Source organism: Hypanus sabinus, chromosome 27, assembly GCF_030144855.1.
Source record: "Hypanus sabinus isolate sHypSab1 chromosome 27, sHypSab1.hap1, whole genome shotgun sequence".
In the NCBI taxonomy this organism is placed as follows: domain Eukaryota; kingdom Metazoa; phylum Chordata; class Chondrichthyes; order Myliobatiformes; family Dasyatidae; genus Hypanus; species Hypanus sabinus.
Window position 1 is genome coordinate 43,368,424 of NC_082732.1, and position 23,828 is coordinate 43,392,251.

General features: G+C 45.3%; 1 protein-coding gene across 1 annotated transcript in view; it reads left to right on the forward strand.

The window, feature by feature from the left end:
* vwa5b1 (von Willebrand factor A domain containing 5B1) overlaps positions 1 to 23,828 on the forward strand; it is a 192,634-nt gene that overhangs the window by 164,547 nt on the left and 4,259 nt on the right. Inside the window, exons 19-21 of the mRNA XM_059952343.1 lie at positions 6,330 to 6,395; positions 14,237 to 14,297; positions 21,268 to 21,391. Coding sequence (XP_059808326.1) covers positions 6,330 to 6,395; positions 14,237 to 14,297; positions 21,268 to 21,391 — 251 coding nt within the window. The remainder of the gene's footprint in view (positions 1 to 6,329; positions 6,396 to 14,236; positions 14,298 to 21,267; positions 21,392 to 23,828) is intronic.

Below are 23,828 nucleotides of genomic sequence, written 5' to 3' on the forward strand. Positions count from 1 at the left end.
CTGAGAGTTATTGATGGTGCATCACTCCCCTCATTGGACACTGCACATTCCAAAGCCCCTGTTATTTCTTGTCATAACCCAAACGCTGCAGCTACATTAGAGTAAAACCTTTCCCAGAGCATTACATAGTGATTATTTGTTACAAGCCGAGGATGTGTCGGCATTGGAGAGGGTCCAGAGGAGCTTCACAAGAATGATCTTGGGAATGAAAGAGTTAATAATGAGAAGTGTTCGATGACTCTTGGCCTGTGCTTACTGGAGTTTAGAAGAATGAGGGGAGACCTCATTAAAACTTATCAGATATTGAAAGGTGTGGATAGAATGGATGTGGTGTGGATGTTTCCAAGTGTATTGGAGTCTAGGACCAGTGGGCACAGCCTCAGAAGAGAAGGACATCCATTTAGAACAGAGATGAGGAGGAATTTCTTTAACCAGAGGGTGGTGAATCTGGAATTCATTGCCACGGAAGGCTGTGGTACTGAAAGTGGAGGTTAATACGTTCTGATTATTCATTTTTTTTCTGATACAGTGTGGAGTAGGCCCTCCCAGCCCTTCAAGCCTCACCACCTCAGCAACCCTACAACCCCCATTAACCCTAACGTAATCATGGGACAGTTTACAATCACCACTTAACGAGGAACGAGGAGGACCTGCAGAACCCACGGGTACAGACGCTCCTTACAGAGCAGCACAGGAACTGAATTCCGAATTCCAGAACACCCCAAGCTGTAATAACTTTGTGCTAACTGCTACGCTATTAGGAGAACGGGGTTGAGAGGGAAAACAAATCAGCCGTGATGGAATTCCAGAACAGGCTTGATGGGCCGAATGGTCCGATTCTGCTCCTATGTCTTATTTCCTGAACTTGATGAGTATAGTGTGTGCTAATAACAGCTCAAGGCACCGCTCCATAAAGTGCAGTGTGTGTGTTTGTGTGGGAGTGTGAAATAATGATGTTAGACTGTAGTGATGAAGCAGATTAGGTTTCTATTAAGGTTCAATATACTTTAATGAAGCACATGAATTGGAGAAGGCGTGGGCATGTACATATGTGGACGTGTAATTATTTGTGATTAGCAGTTTAGAAATTGACTCTTTTCAGCCGGAGAGGGTGGCAGCCGACGGCTTCGCTTTCTGACAGAGCGGTGAATGATTGTGTGGTGACACTCATGGGCTAGAACCAGCACACCCTTGGCTGTGCTGGTCGTCAGTGTGAACAACACATTTCACTGTACGTTTTGATGTACGCATGATAAGTAACCTGAATCTTGAAAACCTGGGTCTAGAGATAAACCATCCATGCGCAATATACCAGATATCAGTGCTTCGCACAGGTTGGAGAGGCAACACCTCGTATTCCGTCTGAGGAACCTCCAACCTGATGGCATGAATATTGATTTCTCCAACTTCTGGTAATTTCTCCATATCCTCTTTCTCTCTTTTTCCATCCCCCATTCTGGTTCCCTTCTCTCCCCTCTCTTCTCCTCACCTCCCTTTGATGTCCCTTCTCCTTCCCTTTCTCCCATGGTCCACTCTCCTCTCAAATCAGATTCCTTCTTCTTCAGCCCTTTACCGCTTCCACCTATCACCTCCCAGCTTCATACTTCATCCCCTCCCCCACCCACCTGCTCTCACCTATAAACCTGCCAGCTTGTTCCCCAGCTTCTTACTCTGGCTTCATCCCCCTTCCTCTCCAGTCCTGATGAAGGGTCCCGGCCCAAAATGTCGACTGTTTACTCTTTTCCATAGATGCTCCCTGGCCTGCTGAGCTCCTCCAGCATTTTGTGTGTGTTTGCTCTGTTCCGGTATATTTCTGATTCAGTGAGTTAGGCAGTGCAGAAGCATTTTAGTCTCTGTCCTAACACATAGCTCAACAGATTAATATCCAACTTAACATTAATCTCAGTATCTAGGGGAATGGCTGCATTTATTCAGGGATCCTGAGATAACGCTCCTGCATCTTTTATCTTTGCTATTTTTGCTACCCCAGCCTTTGGGTATTATCATAGAAGACAGAACAATAGAGCCTAGTACAGCCTCTTCAGCTCATCATGTTGTGCCAACTTTTAACCAACTCTAGATCAATCTAACCCTTCCCTTCCCCCATAGCCCTTCATTTTTCTGTCATCCAGGTGCCTATGTAAGAGTCTCTAATGCATTTGTCTCTATCACCAACCCTGACAGCACATATCACACACCCACCACTTCAATGTAAAATCATTAACTCTGCACTTTCCTCTGACCACCTTAAAATTATGCCCTCTCATATTAACCATTTCTGTCCTGGGAAAAAGCCTCAGGCCGTCCACTTGATCATCTTGTAAACTTCTATCAGGTCACCTCTCATCCTCCTTCACTTCAAAGAGAAAAGCCCTAGCTTGCTCAATCTTTCCTCAAAAGATTTGCTCTCCAATCCAGGCATCCTCCTGGTAAATCTCCTCTGCAAACCCCCTCCCTCCAGAGCTTTCACATCCTTCCAACAATGAGGGACCAGAGCTGAACACAATGTTCCAAGTGTGGTCTACTCAGGGTTTTATAGAGCTGTGACATTACCTCATGCTCTTGAACTTAATCCCCCAACTGATGAAGGCCAACACACCATACAACTTCTTAACTGCAGACCATCAAATTTTGTTTTTCAAAAGCAGGCTAACAATATGTCAACTTATTGATTATTACAATGCATAATGATTAACCAATTACTTGATAAGAGTCTTGGTCCGGAATGTCAACTGTTTATTTCCCTCCATAGATACTGCCTGACCTGTAGGCCCCCCAGCATTCTGTGTGTGTTCCTCAAGATTTCCAGCATCTGCAGATTCTGTTGTGTTTAAAGTCTGTAATACCTGTGATATTTAAACCCCGTTTATTAAGTATTTCAGAATTTTTAAAATATCAGTTCTTAGTAATGATGGCTGTGAAACTTCTGATTTCCTGAATTCTTCAGGAAAGAAAATCTGCCATCTTTACCTGACCTCTCCACAGATGCTGCCTGCCATGCTGAGTTCCCCCAGCATTGTGTGTGTTGCTCTGGATTTCCAGCATCTGCAGAGTCTCTTATGTTTATGATTTACCACTTACCTCTTTCTACACATAGATTCGGCCATGCAATCACTTCAGTGAACCTGTGCAGAAGACTGTCTTGCAATAACTAAACAATCTCATGATCACAGCACACACAAAATGCTGCAGGAACTCAGCAGGCCAGGCAGCATCAATGGAAATGAATTGACTGTTGACATTTCAAGCCGAGACCCTTCTTCAGGACTGCAGAGGGGGGACAATGCCAGAATAAGAAGGTGGGGTGGAGGGAAAGAAATATATTGATAAATCTAACCCTTCCCTCCCACACAGACCATAACCTTCCATTTTTCTTACATGCTTGTGTCTATCCGAGAGTCTTTTAAAACCATACCCTCAAATTGAGGCATCATTCTGGTGAACCTTTCCTGCACTCTCTTCACAGTCAAAGTCAAAATAAATGTATTGTCAAAGTATGTATACATCATCTTATAGCATCTGAGATTCATTTTCTTGCAGACATTACAGAAAAATAAAGAAACAAACACAGTAGAATTTATGAAAAACTATACGCAAAGGCTGACAAACAACTAAAAGAAAAGACAATTCTGCAAATAAAAATAAACAAACAATACTGAGAACATGGTTGTGGAGTCTTTGAAAGTGAGCCTGTAGGTTGTGGAATCAGTTCAGAGTTCAGGTGAGTGAAGTTATTCACACTGATTCAGGAGCCTGATGGTTGAGGGATAATAACTACTCCTGAACCTGGTGGTGTGGGACCTCAGGCTGCTGTACTTCTTGCCTAATGGCAGCATGGCCGGGATGATGGCAGCTCTCCTCGTATAGTATCTGTGCTCAGTGGTGGACTGAGATAGGTCCACCACTCTCTGTAAACACCACATTTTTCTACATCCTTGTCCCGTGTGTGGTCTGACTGCTGGCAAAACATTAGACAGAAACAAGAACAAAGAGAGATAATTTTACAGGTGAAAGTAGGTTATTTCTGAGTAATGTAGGACTTTTGCCTTGTTGAATTCACTGCTGAATACAACCTGAAGGTAATTAAACATTTAAAGAATTTCAAAGGCAAATTTAACTAATTTAATACCAAAAAAAACCCTTAGCAACCTGAAGAGATTTCACAAGATTATACTTTACAAGTTAATGAATCAGAGTATGGCAATATCATGATTAAGTTACTGTTCAGCTATTTAATTTTTAATCCATGGGTGGAATTTCAACTCTCACCACGGTAGCTGGTGAATTTGAAATCACGTAATTAATTAAATCTGGAATATATAGCTCGTAACAGTTCTGACGATGTGACAATGGCTCATGAAAGATAAAGGCAAGAATATACAGCACTTCTCAACTATGTGACTTCTCTCCAAAATGTGGACTTGCGGATGCAGGAAAACATTATCATCTCCACATCTTCTATCCCCTCAAGGCCCATGTCATCCTGATTCGGCAATATGTCACTGGCCCTTCATGATCACTGGGTCTAAATCCATAAGATCATATTTGTTATTGATTTTTGTTAATTTATTTGTGGCGATATTACTTCTGTTTTATGAAATATTGCCATAATATTTAATATTACTTTATGTGTTATGCGTGTGAGTTGCGTGTACAGTGCTGTGTACCTTGGTCTGGAGGAATGTTGTCTCGATTAACAGTATACATTTGTACGGTTGAATGGCAGTAAACTTGAACTTGATGTGATCATAAAACATAGGAGAAAAGTAGAAGAGAACACATAATCTCCTTACAGACAGTGGCGGAATTGAACCTGGGTCATTGGTGCTGTAATTGCTTTATCCCCTTTTAGTCGAGCCTGATGGTTGAGGGGTAGAAACTGTCTTTGGACTGTACTTGAATCAACGCGCATCTCCTGGGACATGAGAGGAAACCAGAACATCCAGAGGAAACTCTTACAGTTACAGGGAGAACATGCAAGATCCACACTGACAGCACCCGAAGCCAGAATTGAACCTGAGACTCTGGTACTGCGAGGCAGCATCTCTACCAGCTACGCTACTGTGTCTCCAAACTCTGTGCCACAGAGTTCAATGGTAGAGCCCTGTCTCGCTGGGTTTCCCTGGCATTCCATCTGGAACTATCAACTGAATTCTATAACAGTCTAGAACTAGACACATTAGTGTTCAAGGATTACCGATCGGGAGATGGGGAAGCATTAATTTTTACTTTACCTTAATATTTCAATATTCAAGATTGTTTAATGTAATTTCCTGTACACAAGTGAAAGGAGAACGAAATAATTGTTATTCCAGATCTGATGCAGCACGAAAAAAGACATTATGATAAAGAACACAATTATAGTAAAAACACATACAATAAATATAAATACATAAGATAGCTTATATACACAGATTGATTGCATGTCCATAAAGTGACACTAGGCTATATGTCAGGAGACTGATGGAAAATATAAAGAAGTGGTGGAGTTAGTGGGTGGAGGTGTTGATCAGCCTTACTGCTTGGGGCAAGTAACTGTTTTTGAGTCTAGTAGTCCTGGTGTGGATGTTACGTAGCCTCCTCCCTGATGGGAGTGGGACAAACAGTCCATGAGCAGGGTGCGTGGGTTCCTTCATGACGTTACTGGCCCTTTTCCAGCATCTTTCTGTATATCTCTCCTTGATGGTGGGTAGGCTGGTGCCGGTGATGCATTGGGCAGTTTTGACTGTCTTTCACAGTTTTGATGGGTGGCACAAGTTCCTTTTGAGGCATATTCTGGAGGTGGGCCCAGAATTTCCAGGAGTATTTCACTTTCCAGGAGTATTGAGTTCCTGTGAGATTGGCTCTTTGTATACAAGGGAGTGCCCACATGCATGGACCAGTGGGCCGTAACATTTCTCTGCCAAGGCCAAATCCAAACTTTGTACTGTGGAGAATATTCTAACGTTGTTATTGAGGGGCCACTGTAGAGGACTGTAAAAAGCTGAAGAGGGCTGTTAACTCAGACAGCTCCATCATGGGCATGTCTTTCCCTGCTACTGAGGCCATCTTCAAAAGGCGATGCCTTAGAAAGTTGGCATGCATCAGGGATGAGGTACAGGAGCCTGAAGACACACATTCAACATTTCAGGAACAGCCTCCTCCCCTCTGCCATCAGATTTCTGAACGGACAGTGAATCTGTGAACACCACCTCACTATTTTATTCTCTGTTGTTGCACCACCTCTTTTTTTACATATTCTTATTGTTATTTATAGTAATATTTTATGTATTGCAGTAATAGTTAACCTAATTCTGATGAGATATTTTATGTGTTTGTATATTTTCCAGCATCAGAGAATACTAAATCACCGTGCACATCTCCTTCGTCCTCGGGGTGGGAGAGAAACACTGAAGGTACGGACTAGATAAATTTACTCTTTATTCTTGCTTTAGATGTACAGCACAGTAACAGGTGCTTTCAGCCCAATGAGCCTGCGCTCTCCAGTTACACCTATCTGGCCTAACCCTAACCTATTAACTGGTACACCTTTGGAATGCGGGAGGCCACGTACAAACTCCTTACAGACTGTGGCGGGAATTGAACCTGGGCTGCTAGCACGGTGATACCGTTATGCTAACCACTACGTTACTGTGCCATTCTATATATAGTTCTATCGTAAATTAATTTTTACTTGTTTTCACCACCTTTTTTGTTACATTGACGTCAAAACATACAGTGAAGTGTGTCGTCTGCATCAAATCAAAGTAACAAAGATTGTACTAAGCAGCCAGCAAGTGCTGCCACCAACACAGCATTCCTACAACTTACTAACTCTAGCCTTTAGAACGTGGGAAGAAACCAGAAAGCCCGGAGAAATCCCACGTGGTCAGACAGAGAACATACAAGCTCCCTACAGACTGTGGCAGGTGCTGAACCAGGGTCACCGGTGCTGTAATAGTGTTACACTAACCGTTGCTAATATGCCACCCATAGCGGGACTGTGACTGCTTGTATGATTTGCCTTTTGTCTAACTGCACGTAATAGATTTCAGCAGTAGCCTGTGACTCAAATACATCCAGAAGATTTCATTAACTGTCATGTGGAGAATATTAAATCTTATTCTTATGTAATATTAGGCTTTCACTCACTGGAGAAGATCAGTATAAGAAGTCAAAGAAATACAATATCTAATTAACTAAATCTTATTGCCATGGTGATGGGACTCTTTCATGTTTGCTCTATTTCGATGTACGTTGAAGAGTGAAATGTGGCACATTTTAGAGTGAGGCAGCTCCTGTAGGTGTATACATTCAGTGACCACTTTATTAGGTACATCTCTACCCCTGCTCATTAATGCAAATACCTAATCAGCCAATCGTGTGGCAGCAACTCAGTGCATAAGAGCATGCAGACATGGTCAAAGGTTCAGTTGCTGTTCAGCCAGACATCAGAACAGGGAAGAAATGTGATCTAAGAGACTTTGGCCATGAAATGATTGTTGGTGCCAGATGTGGTGGTTTGAGTATCTCAGAAACTGCTGATCTCCTGGGATTTTCACACACAACAGTCTCTAGAGTTTACAGAGAATGGTGTGAAAAATCAAAGAACATCCAGTGAGCGGCAAATGCCTTGTCAATGAGAGAGGTGAGAGGAGAATGGCCAGACTGGTTCAAGCTGACAGGAAGGTGACAGTAACTCAAATAACCACACGTTACAACAGTGGTGTGCAGAAGAGCATCTCTGAATGAACAACATGCTGAACTTTGAAGTGGATGGGCTACAGCAGCAGGTCACACCAGGTTCCACCCCTGTACCTAATAACATGGCCACTGAGTGTAAATAACGTTTATGTTAACGATCTTAAACATCTTGATTATTATAGTGGAGGAACCATTGAGTGACAAATCCATTGGATCAAAGGATCACAAAAATTTCAAGTTTCTGGGTGTCAACATCTCTGAAGATCTATCCTGGTCACAACATAACCATATAACAATCACAGCATGGAAACAGGCCATCTCGGCCCTCCTAGTCCGTGCCGAACTCTTAATCTCACCTAGTCCCATCTACCCGCACTCAGCCCATAACCCTCCACTCCTTTCCTGTCCATATACCTATCCAATTTTACCTTAAATGACACAACTGAACTGACCTCTACTACTTCTACAGGAAGCTCATTCCACACAGCTATCACTCTCTGAGTAAAGAAATACCCCCTTGTGTTTCCCTTAAACTTCTGCCCCCTAACTCTCAAATCATATCCTCTCGTTTGAATCTCCCCTACTCTCAATGGAAACAGCCTATTCACGTCAACTCTATCTATCCCTCTCAAAATTTTAAATACCTCGATCAAATCCCCCCTCAACCTTCTACGCTCCAATGAATAGAGACCTAACTTGTTCAACCTTTCTCTGTAACTTAAGTGCTGAAACCCAGGCAACATCCTAGTAAATCGTCTCTGCACTCTCTCTAACTTATTGATATCCTTCCTATAATTCGGTGACCAGAACTGCACACAATATTCTAAATTTGGCCTTACCAAAGCCTTGTACAATTTTAACATTACATCCCAACTTCTGTACTCAATGCTTTGATTTATAAAGGCCAGCGTTCCAAAAGCCTTCTTCACCACCCTATTGACATGAGACTCCACCTTCAGGGAACTATGCACTGTTATTCCTAGATCTCTCTGTTCCTCTGCATTCCTCAATGCCCTACCATTTACCCTGTATGTTCTATTTGGATTATTCCTGCCAAAATGTAGAACCTCACACTTCTCAGCATTAAACTCCATCTGCCAACATTCAGCCCATTCTTCTAACCGGCATAAATCTCCCTGCAAGCTTTGAAAACCCACCTCATTATCCACAACACCTCCTACCTTAGTATCATCGGCATACTTACTAATCCAATTTACCACCCCATCATCCAGATCATTTATGTATATTACTAACAACATTGGGCCCAAAACAGATCCCTGAGGCACCCCGCTGGTCACCGGCCTTCATCCCGATAAACAATTATCCACCACTACTCTCTGGCATCTCCCATCTAGCCACTGTTGAATCCATTTTATTACTCCAGCATTAATACCTAATGACTGAACCTTCTTAACTAACCTTCTATGTGGAACTTTGTCAAAGGCTTTGCTGAAGTCCATATAGACTACATCCACTGCCTTACCCTCGTCAACATTCCTCGTAACTTCTTCAAAAAATTCAATAAGGTTTGTCAAACATGACCTTCCACGCACAAATCCATGCTGGCTACTCCTAATCAGATCCTGTCTATCCAGATAATTATTAATACTATCTCTAAGAATACTTTCCATTAATTTACCCACCACTGGTGTCAAACTGACAGGTCTATAATTGCTAGGCTTACTTCTAGAACCCTTTTTAAACAATGGAACCACATGAGCAATACGCCAATCCTCCGGCACAATCCCCGTTTCTAATGACATCTTAAAGATCTCCGTCAGAGCTCCTGCTATTTCTACACAAACTTCCCTCAAGGTCCTGGGGAATATCCTGTCAGGACCCGGAGATTTATCCACTTTCAAATTTCTTAAAAGAGCCAGTACTTCCACCTCTTTAATTGTCATAGGTTCCATAACTTCCTTACTTGTTTCCCACACCTTACACAATTCAATATCCTTCTCCTTAGTGAGTACCGAAGAGAAGAAATCATTCAAAATCTCTCCCATCTCCCTCGGCTCCACACATAGCTGACCACTCTGATTCTCTAAGGGGCCAATTTTATCCCTCACTATCCTCTTGCTTTTAATATAACTGTAGAAACCTTTCGGATTTACTTTCACCTTATTTGCCAAACCAACCTCGTATCTTCTTTTAGCTTTTCTAATCTCTTTCTTAAGATTCCTTTTACATTCTTTATATTCCTCGAGCAATTCCTTTACTCCATGCTGCCTATATCTATTGTAGACATCCCTCTTTTTCCGAACTAAATTTCTAATATCCCTTGAAAACCATGGTGCTTTCAAACCTTTGACCTTTCCTTTCAACCTAACAGGAACATAAAGATTCTGTACCCTCATAATTTCACCCTTAAATGACCTCCATTTCTCTATTACATCCTTCCCATAAAACAACTTGACCCAATCCATTCTCTCTAAATCCCTTCGCATCTCCTCAAAGTTAGCCTTTCTCCAATCAAAAATCTCAACTCTAGGTCCTGTCCTGACCCTCTCCATAATTATATTGAAGCTGATGCTATTGTGATCACTGGACCCGAAGTGCTCCCCAACACATACATCTGTCAGCTGACCTATCGCATTCCCTAACAGGAGATCCAACACTGCCCCATCTCTAGTCGGTACTTCTATGTATTGTTGCAAAAAACTATCCTGCACACATTTCACAAACTCTAAACCATCCAGCCCTTTTACAGAATGAGCTTCCCAGTCTACGTGTGAAAAATTAAAATCTCCCACAATCACCACCTTGTGTTTACTACAAATATCTGCTATCTCCTTATACATTTGCTCTTCCAACTCACGCTCCCCATTAGGTGGCCTATAATACACTCCTATCAGTGTTACTACACCCTTCCCATTCCTCAATTCCACCCAAATAGCCTCCCTAGAGGAGCTCTCTAATCTATCCTTCCAAAGCACCGCCATAAGATTTTCTCGGACAAGCAATGCAACACCTCCTCCTCTGGCCCCTCCTACTCTATCACACCTGAAGCAACTAAACCCAGGAATATTTAGTTGCCAATCACACCCTTCCTGCAACCATGTTTCACTAATAGCTACAACATCATAATTCCAGGTATCAATCCACGCTTTAAGCTCATCCACCTTTCTTACAATGCTCCTAGCATTAAAATAGATACATTTAAGATACTCTCCACCTCCTCCTCTCTTTTCATCCCTAACAATGCATTCAAATTTATTATCCTTTTCTTTCTTCTCCCCTACATCTTCGGGCTGAGTGCATCCCTTCTCCATCACCTGCCTTTCCTCCCTCACACACTGTCTATTTACTTGCTCCACTGGTGAACTAACCTTCTCTACCATAGTATCCTCAAATTGATTCCCGCCCCCCCCCCCATCTTACTAGTTTAAAGTCTGCCCTGTAGCCCTAGCAAACCTCCCCACTAGGATATTGGTCCCCCTAGGATTCAAGTGTAACCCGTCCTTCTTGAACAGGTCACTCCTGCCCCAGAAGAGGTCCCAATGATCCAGAAACTTGAATCCCTGCCCCCTGCACCAATCCCACAGCCACACATTCATCCTCCACCTAATTCCATTTCTACTCTCACTGTCGCGTGGCACAGGCAGTAATCCCAAGATTACTACCTTTGCGGTCCTTCTTCTTAACTGCCTTCTTAACTCCCTATACTCTCATTTCAGGACCTCTTCCCCTTTCCTACCTATGTCATTGGTACCTACATGTACCACGACCTCTGGCTCCTCACCCTCCCACTTCAGGATATCTTGGATGCGATCAGAAACGTCCCGAACCCTGGCACCAGGGAGGCAAATTACCATCCAGGACTCCCGATCACCTCCACCGAACCACCTGTCTGAACCCCTGACTATCGAGTCCCCTATTACTATGGTCCTCTTTCTTCTATCATTACCCTTCTGAGCTACAGGGCTGTCCTCTGTGCCGGAGGCCCAGCCACTGTCACTTCCACCAGGAAGGCTGTCCCCCCCAACAGTACTCAAACATGAGTACTTATTGTCAAGGGGTACAGCCACTAGGGTACTCTCTAGTACCTGCCTCTTCCCCTTCCTGACCGTGACCCACCTATCTGCCTCCCGTGGCCCCGGAGTGACCACCTGCCTGTAACTCCTCTCTATCACCTCCTCACTCTCCCTGACCAGGCGAAGGTCATCGAGCTGCAGCTCCAGTTCCCTAACTCGGTGATGGAATCATGAAGAAGGCACACCCAATTAGGAGTTTGAGGAACTTCAGTGTGTCACCAAAGACTCTAGCAAATTTCTATGGATATACTATGGAAAGTATTCTGACTGGTTACACCACCATTTGGCTTCGAGGCTCCAACGAACAGGATGGGAAAGAGCTGCAGGAGGGTGTAAACTCAGTCAGATCCATCATGGCATTTGCCACTCTAACATCGAGGACATCTTCTTCAATAAGTCAACATTCATCATTAAAGATCCTCACCAGCCAGGACATGCTCCTTCTCATTACTACAATCAGGGAGAAGTTAAAGGAACCTGAAGACACACACTCAATGATTCCTTTGCCATCAGTTTCTGAATAAACAACGAACCCATTTACACTACATCACTATATATAGCCGTTAGCATGATAGTTTACAGTGCCAGTGATTAGGGTTCGATTCCCTCTGCTCTCTCTAAGGAGTTTTTATGTCTTCCCCATGACTGTGTGAGTTTCTTCCAGGTGCTCCAGTTTCCTCCCACATTGCTAAGACATATGGTTAGGGTTACACACTTAAAATACAGGAGGAACTCAACAGATTAGGCAGCATCTATAGAGAGGAATAAGCAGTTGACATTTTGTGCTGAGACCCTTCATCTGTACTGGAAAGGAAGATGCCAGACTAAGAAAGTGAGGGGCAGAGGGGGCTTGGGGAGGGGTAGGAAGACAAGCTAGAAGGTGATAGGTGAAGCCAGATGGGTGGGGAACAGGGGATGAAGTAAGAAACTGGGAGGTGATAGGTGAAAAATGTAAAGGGCTGAAGAAGAAGGAATCTGATAGGAGAGGAGAATGGACTACAGGAGAAAGGGAAGGAGGAGGGGCAACAGGGGGAGGTGATGGGCAGAGAGATAAGAGGCCAAAGTGGGAATAAAAGAAGAGGGAAGGGGAGGGAAATTTAGTGGAAGTGTAACACTTACCCAAAAGGCTGGTATATGTCTAGGGGAAACGGAGTTCCAGCAATTCACCAACCCACCTCCCGTACACGCAGGTGCTGTGAGAATCGAGTTTATGCCTTGCGCCCGCCAACAGTATCAAACCCACAACAAATACCGTTATGAAATACACTTTAAAGAGTTTACTAAAATTAAAAGAGTAGTAGGCAATACAATATATATATATCAGGAAAAAAACAAAAGGCGCCAACTTATCAAAGTTCAGTCTGTTTAGTGCACTCGTTGGAGCTCAATCAACAAACCAATCGACCCATCCAGCCGTCGCACTGGGACCACCCCGGTGGTCTTACGAGCAGTCCAGCACACATCCACCTTCCTCGGCGTCTTCCTCGGCTTCCCCCCACACCAAAACCCGCGAAAACCCCTCCCCCAAGTTCCCAGCATCACAAGACACAATAACATTCCCCATTGATTAACAAATGAATACAATTACCATATCAGCCATTCTAAAGCGAAACAACGGCGAGAGAAACACTTATCCGACAAAGAAGCATTCCTGCTCGTAACAAACCAAAGAAGCCATTTTGAGTAACAGACACAGGACATTGTACAGAAGTTTGAGAAATCGATACTGATACCATCAGGTTGGAAGGTACCTCGACGGAATATGAGGTGTTGTTCCTCCAACCTGAGGGTGCTCTCATCATGGTAGAAGAGGAGGTGATGGACCGACATGTCAGAACATGAATAGGGATAGGAAATCCTGCAATTTGCAAATGGAGCAATGATGCCCAGCAAAGTGGTCCCCCAATTATCATCAGGCCTCACCGATATAGAGGAGACCACCACTGGGAGCACTGCATACAACAGGCAACCCCAGCAGACTCACAGGTGAAGTGTTGCTTCACCTGGAAGGACTGTTTGGGAATGGAGGTGAGGGAGGAGGTGAATGGGCAGGTGTAGCACCTCTGCCGCTTTCAGGGGTAGGTGCCGGGGGGAAGATTATTGAGGACGGACAAATGGACAGGCATTCACTGCACAAAGTAGGAAGTGTGGGCAGTGGGGCAGGTAAAGATGGATTTGAATGTGGGATCCCATTGAAAATGGCGGAAGTTGTAGAGAATGATGTGTTGGATGTGGAAGTTCATGGGGTGGTAGGTGAGGGTTAGGGTTAGTAAGTTGTAGGCACTGGAAGTATGCAGACACAAGCAGGCTGCCCAGTACAACCCTCTCTGATTTGATTTGATGAAAATGACGCATTTCACTGAATGCTTCAATGTACGTGTGACAATAAAACTAATCTCATCTTCGAGACTTTCTGGTCAAGTTTTACGTACATCTACAGTGGATTCTGAAACACAATTTACTACGAGGCAAACCAGTCACCTTGAAATTTCTGACTACTTCCTCTCTGTGTCTTACAGCTTCACTGAAAAGTCCTTCAATTTCATCACAACGATCCACCGAGAGCCTTTTTTCTGCAAGGTAGCTGAAATTAATGTCTTTATTAACTTAATTCCTCAGCTTTGGAATTGGATGCTACCCATTCCCAGTCCACCAGTGATCAGCTGTTGTCCCACTCAGGGTGCCATCTGAAACATCACTAACTTGGAATTTCCTTGCTTCGCATTGCTGTTTTTGAAGTATTAGAGTCTGTCACGTGTCCACAAATGGTTGTTGCTTGCTGCACTCCTCAGTCGCTGAAGAGATTGTAGACAATCTGTGTATCTGTGGGCATTTACAGTCCTTTGTGCATCTGCAGTCACCTGCAGATCCCTGGTTCGCCTGTAGTCATTTAGAGTTCCTTGTACATACCTGTAAAGAATTTGTACATTCCCAGCACATCCCCAAAACAAGTGAAGCATTTCACGGTAAGTTGCAATGTAACGTGACAAAGATAAAGCTATTCTTTACTAGTGCATCTGTGGTTACCCTGTGTACCTGCTGTCCACCAGCTGCCTACCGTTCCCCGTGTACCTATCATTCCTCATCTACCTGCAGTTCCGTGGTTCCCAGTGACATCTCAATGCCTTTCTCAATGAAAGAAAACTCTCCCCTTCTCCCAATCCCGTTCTCTGTAGCAGTTTCTTGGAACGAGGATCAATTAGTCACACTAATTTATCATTGGTCTATGTGAGAGTTGCTAAACTACAATTTGATTGCACAGCCAGAAGACTGTTCATTTTTCTAAGCCTCCAACAAGGCCTCATTCTTTTATTTTTCCAGCTTTTAAACGTCAACGAGATCCAGAAAATGTTAAACAAATACATTCACAAAAACAAATGCTTGTTTGTTTTTTTCTGAGCTGCAGGCAGTGAAATTATTTGCACTTTTTTTAAGTTAATGGGTAGAGGTGGAATTGCAGGAATGCCTAATTGGCTTTTTTAAGGTGTTGCTATCTGTGTGTGCTAACCCATCATGGGGTCACTTTCAATCCTGCTATTTAATTATTGAGATACAGCACCAAATACAGCCCTTCCAGCCCTTCCATCCGCACAGCCCAGCAACCCTCAACAATCCCAATTTAACCCTAATCTTATCATGGGATAATCTACAATCATCAATTAACCTACGCTCTACATCGTTGGGTTGTGGGAGGAAATCGGGGCACTGGGAGAAAATCCACGCATTCCGCAGGAAACGCATACAGACTCCTTATGAATGACAACGGAATTGAACTCTGAACTTCAGAACGGCCCAAGCTGTATTAGCGTTGTGCTAACTGTTGCACAACCATGGGACACAGAAAAACCTTGCTGAGGCTCTCATTGTAGGGAAAGAGGGAGCTCCAGGGAGGAAGGGAAATATTTTCACTTCTCAGGTTCAAGTTTATTGTCATCTCAATGTACATATATACAACCAAATGAAAGTAAGTCCCCCCAGACCACGGTGCACCCATAATACATGTATCAAATACAGTACATAAAAATAAAATATTACCATAAATAAGTTAATAAAACAAAATTCAAAGTGCATGTAAACTGTCCAGGTGATGAGACCTCGGTGGGGATAGGGTGTTCATTAGTCTCACAGCCTGATACCCAATCTGGCAGTCCTAGACCTGATGCTCCTGTAACTCCTTCCTGATGGCAATTGGTCAAAGAGATTGTGGGATGGGTGGCAGGGATTCTCAACAATGCCTTGGCCCGTTCATCTACAATACTCCCAGTAAATGTCACAAACGAGGGAGGCAGGAGGCAAGGGAAGATGAGACTTCTGACAGCTTCACAAGTGCAAAATATCCAAGCATTCTCACTCTGAAAGGTTTCTGTCCACGGTCCTGTGGAGGGGATCTCAGGATCACTGTCCACGGTCCTGTGGAGGGGATCTCAGGGTCACTCTGTCCTCGGTCCTGTGGAGGGGATCTCAGGGTCACTCTGTCCCTGGTCCTGTGGAGGGGATCTCAGGGTCACTGTCCACGGTCCTGTGGAGGGGATCTCAGGGTCACTCTGTCCACGGTCCTGTGGAGGGGATCTCAGTGTCACTGTCCCTGGTCCTGTGGAGGGGATCTCAGGGTCACTCTGTCCACGGTCCTGTGGAGGGGATCTCAGGGTCACTCTGTCCCTGGTCCTGTGGAGGGGATCTCAGGGTCACTGTCCACGGTCCTGTGGAGGGGATCTCAGGGTCACTCTGTCCCTGGTCCTGTGGAGGGGATCTCAGGGTCACTCTGTCCACGGTCCTGTGGAGGGGATCTCAGGGTCACTGTCCACGGTCCTGTGGAGGGGATCTCAGGGTCACTCTGTCCACGGTCCTGTGGAGGGGATCTCAGGGTCACTCTGTCCACGGTCCTGTGGAGGGGATCTCAGGGTCACTCTGTCCACGGTCCTGTGGAGGGGATCTCAGTGTCACTCTGTCCACGGTCCTGTGGAGGGGATCTCAGTGTCACTCTGTCCATGGTCCTGTGGAGGGGATCTCAGGGTCACTCTGTCCCTGGTCCTGTGGAGGGGATCTCAGGGTCACTCTGTCCACGGTCCTGTGGAGGGGATCTCAGGGTCACTGTCCACAGTCCTGTGGAGGGGATCTCAGGGTCACTCTGCCCACGGTCCTGTGGAGGGGATCTCAGTGTCACTCTGTCCCTGGTCCTGTGGAGGGGATCTCAGGGTCACTGTCCTCGGTCCTGTGGAGGGGATCTCAGGGTCACTCTGTCCCTGGTCCTGTGGAGGGGATCTCAGGGTCACTGTCCTCGGTCCTGTGGAGGGGATCTCAGGGTCACTCTGTCCACGGTCCTGTGGAGGGGATCTCAGGGTCACTGTCCTCGGTCCTGTGGAGGGGATCTCAGGGTCACTCTGTCCCTGGTCCTGTGGAGGGGATCTCAGGGTCACTCTGTCCCTGGTCCTGTGGAGGGGATCTCAGGGTCACTCTGTCCACGGTCCTGTGGAGGGGATCTCAGGGTCACTCTGTCCACGGTCCTGTGGAGGGGATCTCAGGGTCACTGTCCTCGGTCCTGTGGAGGGGATCTCAGGGTCACTCTGTCCACGGTCCTGTGGAGGGGATCTCAGGGTCACTCTGTCCACGGTCCTGTGGAGGGGATCTCAGGGTCACTCTGTCCACGGTCCTGTGGAGGGGATCTCAGTGTCACTCTGTCCACGGTCCTGTGGAGGGGATCTCAGGGTCACTCTGTCCACGGTCCTGTGGAAGGGTTACTCTGTCCACGGTCCTGTGGAGGGGATCTCAGGGTCACTCTGTCCATGGTCCTGTGGAGGGGATCTCAGGGTCACTCTGTCCACGGTCCTGTGGAGGGGATCTCAGGGTCACTGTCCACGGTCCTGTGGAGGGGATCTCAGGGTCACTCTGTCCACGGTCCTGTGGAGGGGATCTCAGGGTCACTCTGTCCACGGTCCTGTGGAGGGGATCTCAGTGTCACTCTGTCCACGGTCCTGTGGAGGGGATCTCAGGGTCACTCTGTCCCTGGTCCTGTGGAGGGGATCTCAGGGTCACTCTGTCCCTGGTCCTGTGGAGGGGATCTCAGGGTCACTCTGTCCCTGGTCCTGTGGAGGGGATCTCAGGGTCACTCTGTCCACGGTCCTGTGGAGGGGATCTCAGGGTCACTCTGTCCCTGGTCCTGTGGAGGGGATCTCAGGGTCACTCTGTCCCTGGTCCTGTGGAGGGGATCTCAGGGTCACTCTGTCCACGGTCCTGTGGAGGGGATCTCAGGGTCACTCTGTCCACGGTCCTGTGGAGGGGATCTCAGGGTCACTCTGTCCACGGTCCTGTGGAGGGGATCTCAGGGTCACTGTCCTCGGTCCTGTGGAGGGGATCTCAGGGTCACTCTGTCCACGGTCCTGTGGAGGGGATCTCAGGGTCACTCTGTCCTCGGTCCTGTGGAGGGGATCTCAGGGTCACTCTGTCCACGGTCCTGTGGAGGGGATCTCAGGGTCACTCTGTCCTCGGTCCTGTGGAGGGGATCTCAGGGTCACTCTGTCCTCGGTCCTGTGGAGGGGATCTCAGGGTGCAAGGTGCACTACAGTGTGATCTGTACTGGAGTCGACCATTGTATCAGTGCTCCCGATGTGGCCTTCTATACGTTGGTGACACCCCAACGCAGACTGGAGGACTGTTTCATCAGGAACCTTCACACCGTCTGCCAACCATTTCAATTCAAGCAACACACACAAAGTGCTGGTGGAACTCAGCAGGCCAGGCAGCATCTTTGCAAAATGTATAGTCCACATTTCGGGCATCTGCAGATTTTCTCTTCTTTGTCATTTCATTTCAACTATCCATTCCCATTCTGACATGTTGGTCCATGGCTTCCTCTTCTGCCGTGGTGAGGTCAAACTCAGATTGAAGGTGCGACACCTCACATTCCATCTGGGTAGCCTCCAGCCCGATGGAATAAGCATAATTTCATTAACTTCCAGTATTTCTCCTCCCAATTCCAGTTATTTCAGTAATTACTGAAATCCAGTAATTTCATAACATAAACATCAACTTCACTAATTTCTCCCTCATCCCTTCTCTCTTTTTCCATCCCCATTCTGGTACCTTTCTTGACCATTTTCTTCTCCTTGTCTGCCTATCACCTCCCTATCTTTTCTGAATCTAAGAGCATTGATCATTGAGGAAGAGGGGGCTATCCACTTTCAATAAACTCATAGCCGGTTGAATCTCATCTTTACTCCTTTTTCCTGCTTGTTCTCCACTCTCTGAGCCACCCTATAACCACATCACATTTCCACACAGCCATTTAAAAGTAGTCCCCTGTTGACGAACGTACAACAAAGTAGAACTTCCGATGGAATATCCTGACAAGGAATTTAAAAATTTGACTTATTTGTCACATATAAACTTATTGAATGTTGAAAGGCCTCGATAGAGTGGATGTGGAGAGGATCTTTCCTCTGGTGGGGGGAGTCTGAGACCAGAGGACACAGCCTCAGAATGAAGGGGCATCCTTTTAGCAGAGGGACGAGGAGGAATTTCTTTATCCAGAGAGTGGTGAATCTGTGGAATCCATTACTACTTCTAGCTGAGAAGGTCAAGTCACTGGGTATACTTAAAATTCAAAGATTCAAAGTATATCAATGAATGTATCAATTATACAAACTTGAGATTTGATTGCTCACAGGTAGCCACAAAGCAAGAAACCTGGAAGAAACCGATTAAGGAAAAAAAAAGACCAACACCTGACATGCAAGAGGAAAAAGAACATAGATCATGCAAACAATAGCATTCCAAACCAAAAGTGAGTCCTCGATTCCAAATTCCGGAGCAGCCTGGAGTAGATAGGTTCGTTCATCAGTTCATCATATTGGCAGACATGGAGCACAGCAGCTGGGCAGTCCTCATAGCCTCCGTGCCATGCAGAGAGGTGTGACCATCGTGGAGAACGAGTGACCCGAATCCCAAAACCTTGTCTTTTCAGTCCATGTGGGCCAGCATTTAAATTGACCAAACAACAGAACAGCTAAAGGCTCCACGTCCTGGAGAGAGGAGTACACATCGTGCAGATTGAGCAAAATCAGCTCTCAACTCCAACCTGGGCCAGCTTTAAAATTGTCTAAACCGCAAATCGTACCTCGCACTAGGAGCCAGGCACTGCTGCAGCAAAAAGCTTCGGGCCTGGACCATGTTGCCCAGCGACTTGCCCCAGGCCCAGATGTCAACGCCCTGCCCAAAGCCACTTTCAAGCTCTTCAAATCAGCTCGGCACCCAGCGTGATCCAACCTCACATCTGGGCCAGTTGTACAGGCACCAAACCTTGTCTGCCTGGGCCAGAGGGTGATAAATTTGTGATTAGTCAGGGCATGAAGGGAAATGGGGAGAAGGCGGAAGACTGGGGCTGAGAGGAAAATTGGATCAGTCATGATGAAATGATAGAGCAGACTTGATGGACCAAATGGCCTAATTCTGCTCCTATTTCTTATAGTCTATGACCTTATGTACATCAAAACATCGAAACATCTAGTGAATTGTGTCATTTTGCATCAAGGATGTCCTGGGAGCAGCTTGCAAGAGTCACCACCCTTCAGAGCCGACAGAAACCCCAGCATGCCGCAACCCAGGATGTCCTCCACCTGGTCGAAATATGCCCTCGCACCAAGATCCGAGACAGCTTTGCCACAGTCCATCGATGCAGCCACGAGCTGGAGGGGTGACTTGACAACCCAGGATGTCCTCCACCTGGTCCAAATATGCCCTCGCACCAAGATCCGAGACAGCTTTGCCACGGTCCATCGATGCAGCCACGAGCTGGAGGGGTGACTTGACAAAAACCATTAGCAAGTGTGAAGAGAAAAGCACCTGCCAAATGAAACAACAACAACACAGACCCAACATGGCAGACCCATAGCTCACTAAGCTTAACCCGGACACCTTTGGAGTGGGGGAGGAAACCCACATGGCCACGGGAAGAATGGACAACCTCCTTGGAGACAGCTGCGGGGAATGAACCATCATCACTGGCGCTGTAACAGTGTTACGCTAATCACTGTGCTTCCATTCCAGCAGTGCAAACGTGCAACAAGCTGCCAGAGCAAGTGGTGGATGCAGGGTTGATTTCAACATTTCAGAGAGGTTTGGATAGGAACATGGATGGGAGGGGTAAGCGGTCTCTGGTCTAGGTGTGGATCATTGGGTCTGGGCAGACCATGATAGCATGGGCTAGATAGACTGAAGGGTCTGCTTCTCTACTATAGTGCTCAATGATTCCGATTAAGCTTGCACTATTATTAAGTCATTTTAAAATGTTTGATTGAACTTGTTCAAGGATTTGCAAATGATGATTAACATCACAAAACATTGAAATGTTATTTTTTAATAGTAAACATTTGAAATATCCAGCAGACATTTCTTTTTGGACCTTGTGCTCAGTCCAGTATCGGGGTTGCATTTGGTTCCTGCATGAACAGATGCCAGAATTAAATCAGAGAGTAAACTGCCCAGTTGTTGTCAATAGCATCTTGCCAAGCACAGGCAGAACTTTGAAGAATCTTTTTCTTGTCTTTTCTTCAAGACTGAGCTTCAACAAGACTCGAATGTTGTCCCTGGCTGCAAAAGGCTTTATGTCCCGGTCAACCAGCAAGATGAGTGAGTCGATTAGTGAGCCGGAGACCAAAAACAATGACTACACATCTCTGGTGAGAAACAGTGTTGTTTTGGGCTCATTCCACTGTTGAAAGATGCCTAATACATTACCAGCACCAGCTTACCTGCCATCAAGGAGATACTGTGCCTCTAAAACATATTCACTTCCTGGAAACAATCATGTTTTATTGTTTTACAACATTGAATCACAGTGGATTTAATTTGGCTTTTTTTTAAACACCCTCTTTAATATGACACGCCAAATCATCACTGGTGTAACCAATTGGCTTTAGAAGTCACATAATTAGTTAAATGGTGATCACCATGTAGTCAAGGTGTTTCAATTGATGATAGTAAAAATACACCTGTAGCTGGAAGGTCCAACTGCTGGTGAGTCAGTATCCTGGCAAAAACTACACCATGAAGCCAAACGAACACTCCTAGCAACTCTGCAAAAAAGCTATTGAAAAGCACAAGTCTGGAGATGGATACAAGATAAGTTCCAAGTCACTGAATATCCCTTGGAGTACAGTTAAGTCAATCATCAAGAAATGGAAAGAATATGGCACAGCTGTAAATCTGCCCAGAACAGGGGGTCATCAAAAACTGAGACCATGAAAAAGGTGCGGGAGGCCACCAAGAGACCCATGACAACTCTAGAGGAGTTACAAGCTTCAGTGGCTGAGATGGGAGAGACTGTGCATACAACTATTGCCCAGGTGATTCACCAGTCGGAGTTTTATGGAAGAGTGGCAAAGGGAAAGCCACTGTTGAAAAAAACTCACATGAAATCTGGGCTAGAGTTTGCCAGAAGGCACGTGGGAGGCACTGAGGTCAGCTTGAAGAAGGTTCTATGGTCTGATGAAACCAAAATTGAGCTTTTTGGCCATCAAACTAAATGCTATGTTTGGCATAAGCCAAACACCACACATCAAAAAGACACCATCCCAATCGTGAAACACTGTGGCAGCTGCATCATGCTGTGGAGATGCTTCACTGCAGCAGACCCTGGAAGGCTTGTGAAGGTAGAGAGTAAAATGGATACAACAAAATACAGGGAAATCCTGGAGAAAAGCCTGATGCAGTCTGCAAGAGAGCTGTGACTTGGGAGATTTGTTTTCCAGTAAGACAATGACCCCAAGCATAAAGCCAAAACTACACAGGAATAACTTCAAAGCAACAAAGTTAGTGCCATGGAGTGGCCACGTCAGAGTCCAGACCTCAATTCATTTGAGAATTTGTGGCTGGACTTGAAAAGGGCTGTTCACTCACAATCCCCATGCAATCTGACAGAGCTTGAGCAGTTTTGTAAAGAAGATTGGGGAAAAACTGCAGAGCCCGGATGTGTAAAGCTGATAGAGACCTATCCACATGGACTAAATACTGAAATACTAAATACTAAAATATATAAATACTAAATACTGCATCCACTAAATACTGACTTGAAGGGGTTGAAAACTTATGCAATTAATTATTTTGTGTTTTCTGTGTGTAATTAATTTAGGTAGCTTTGTAGAGATCTATTTTCACTTCAACATGAAAGAGTCTTTTTTGTTGATTCTTCTCCCAAAAAAGGTCAAGTTAAATCCACTGTGATTCAATGTTGTAAAACAATAAACATGAAAACCTCTAGGGATGGAGGTTAATACTTTTTATAGGCACTGCATATACCGAATGGTGCCAGAAGAGGGCCAGTAACTTCATGAAGGATCCCACCCACCCTGCTCATGGACTGTCTGTCCCACTCCCATCAGGGAGGAGGCTACAAAGCATCCACACCAGGACCACCAGACTCAAAAACCAGTTACTTGCCCCAAGCAGTGAGGCTGATCAACACCTCCACCCCCTGACCCACCCCTCCATACCCCCTACTACCACCTCTTTATCATTTCCTGTCAGAGTCACCTTATGTGCAGACAGGTGATGTGACCAGCATCACTTTGTGGGGATGCAAATAGTCACTGTATATAAAATATATTGTGTATTTGCGGAAAGCCAAGGGCATGACAAGGCACAGAAGTCATGGTCATCCACTGTAACCAAGGAAGATGACTATGTGTGGCACTGGAACCATACTTCAAAAGGTCGAGAGTGTGGAACTACCCCAGTGCAATAGTTTGTTATTAGGAACAGTCAGTTTCAAATGGGTATCGCACAAAGGTCTTTCTTTGTTATTTATATTTCTACTTATTGTCTTCTTTGTGTTATTGTGTTTTTTTGGTTCTGAATCGGATCTGGAGAAGCAATTATTTTGTTCTCCTTTACACTTGAGTACTGGAAATGACATTTAACATTAGACAATCGCTTCAGGGAGAAAGGTGTTGGATAATTACTGCCTGTTACGTTGATGGCATCTAGGGCAGCAGAGAAAGGCATGTCCACACCTTAAACTGACACATTCTACAAGAATTGATTCTATTGGCATAGTCTGTCTCATCAACTGACAGACCATGGGAGGGCTGTCTGCCTCATCAATAAATTAAAACACTA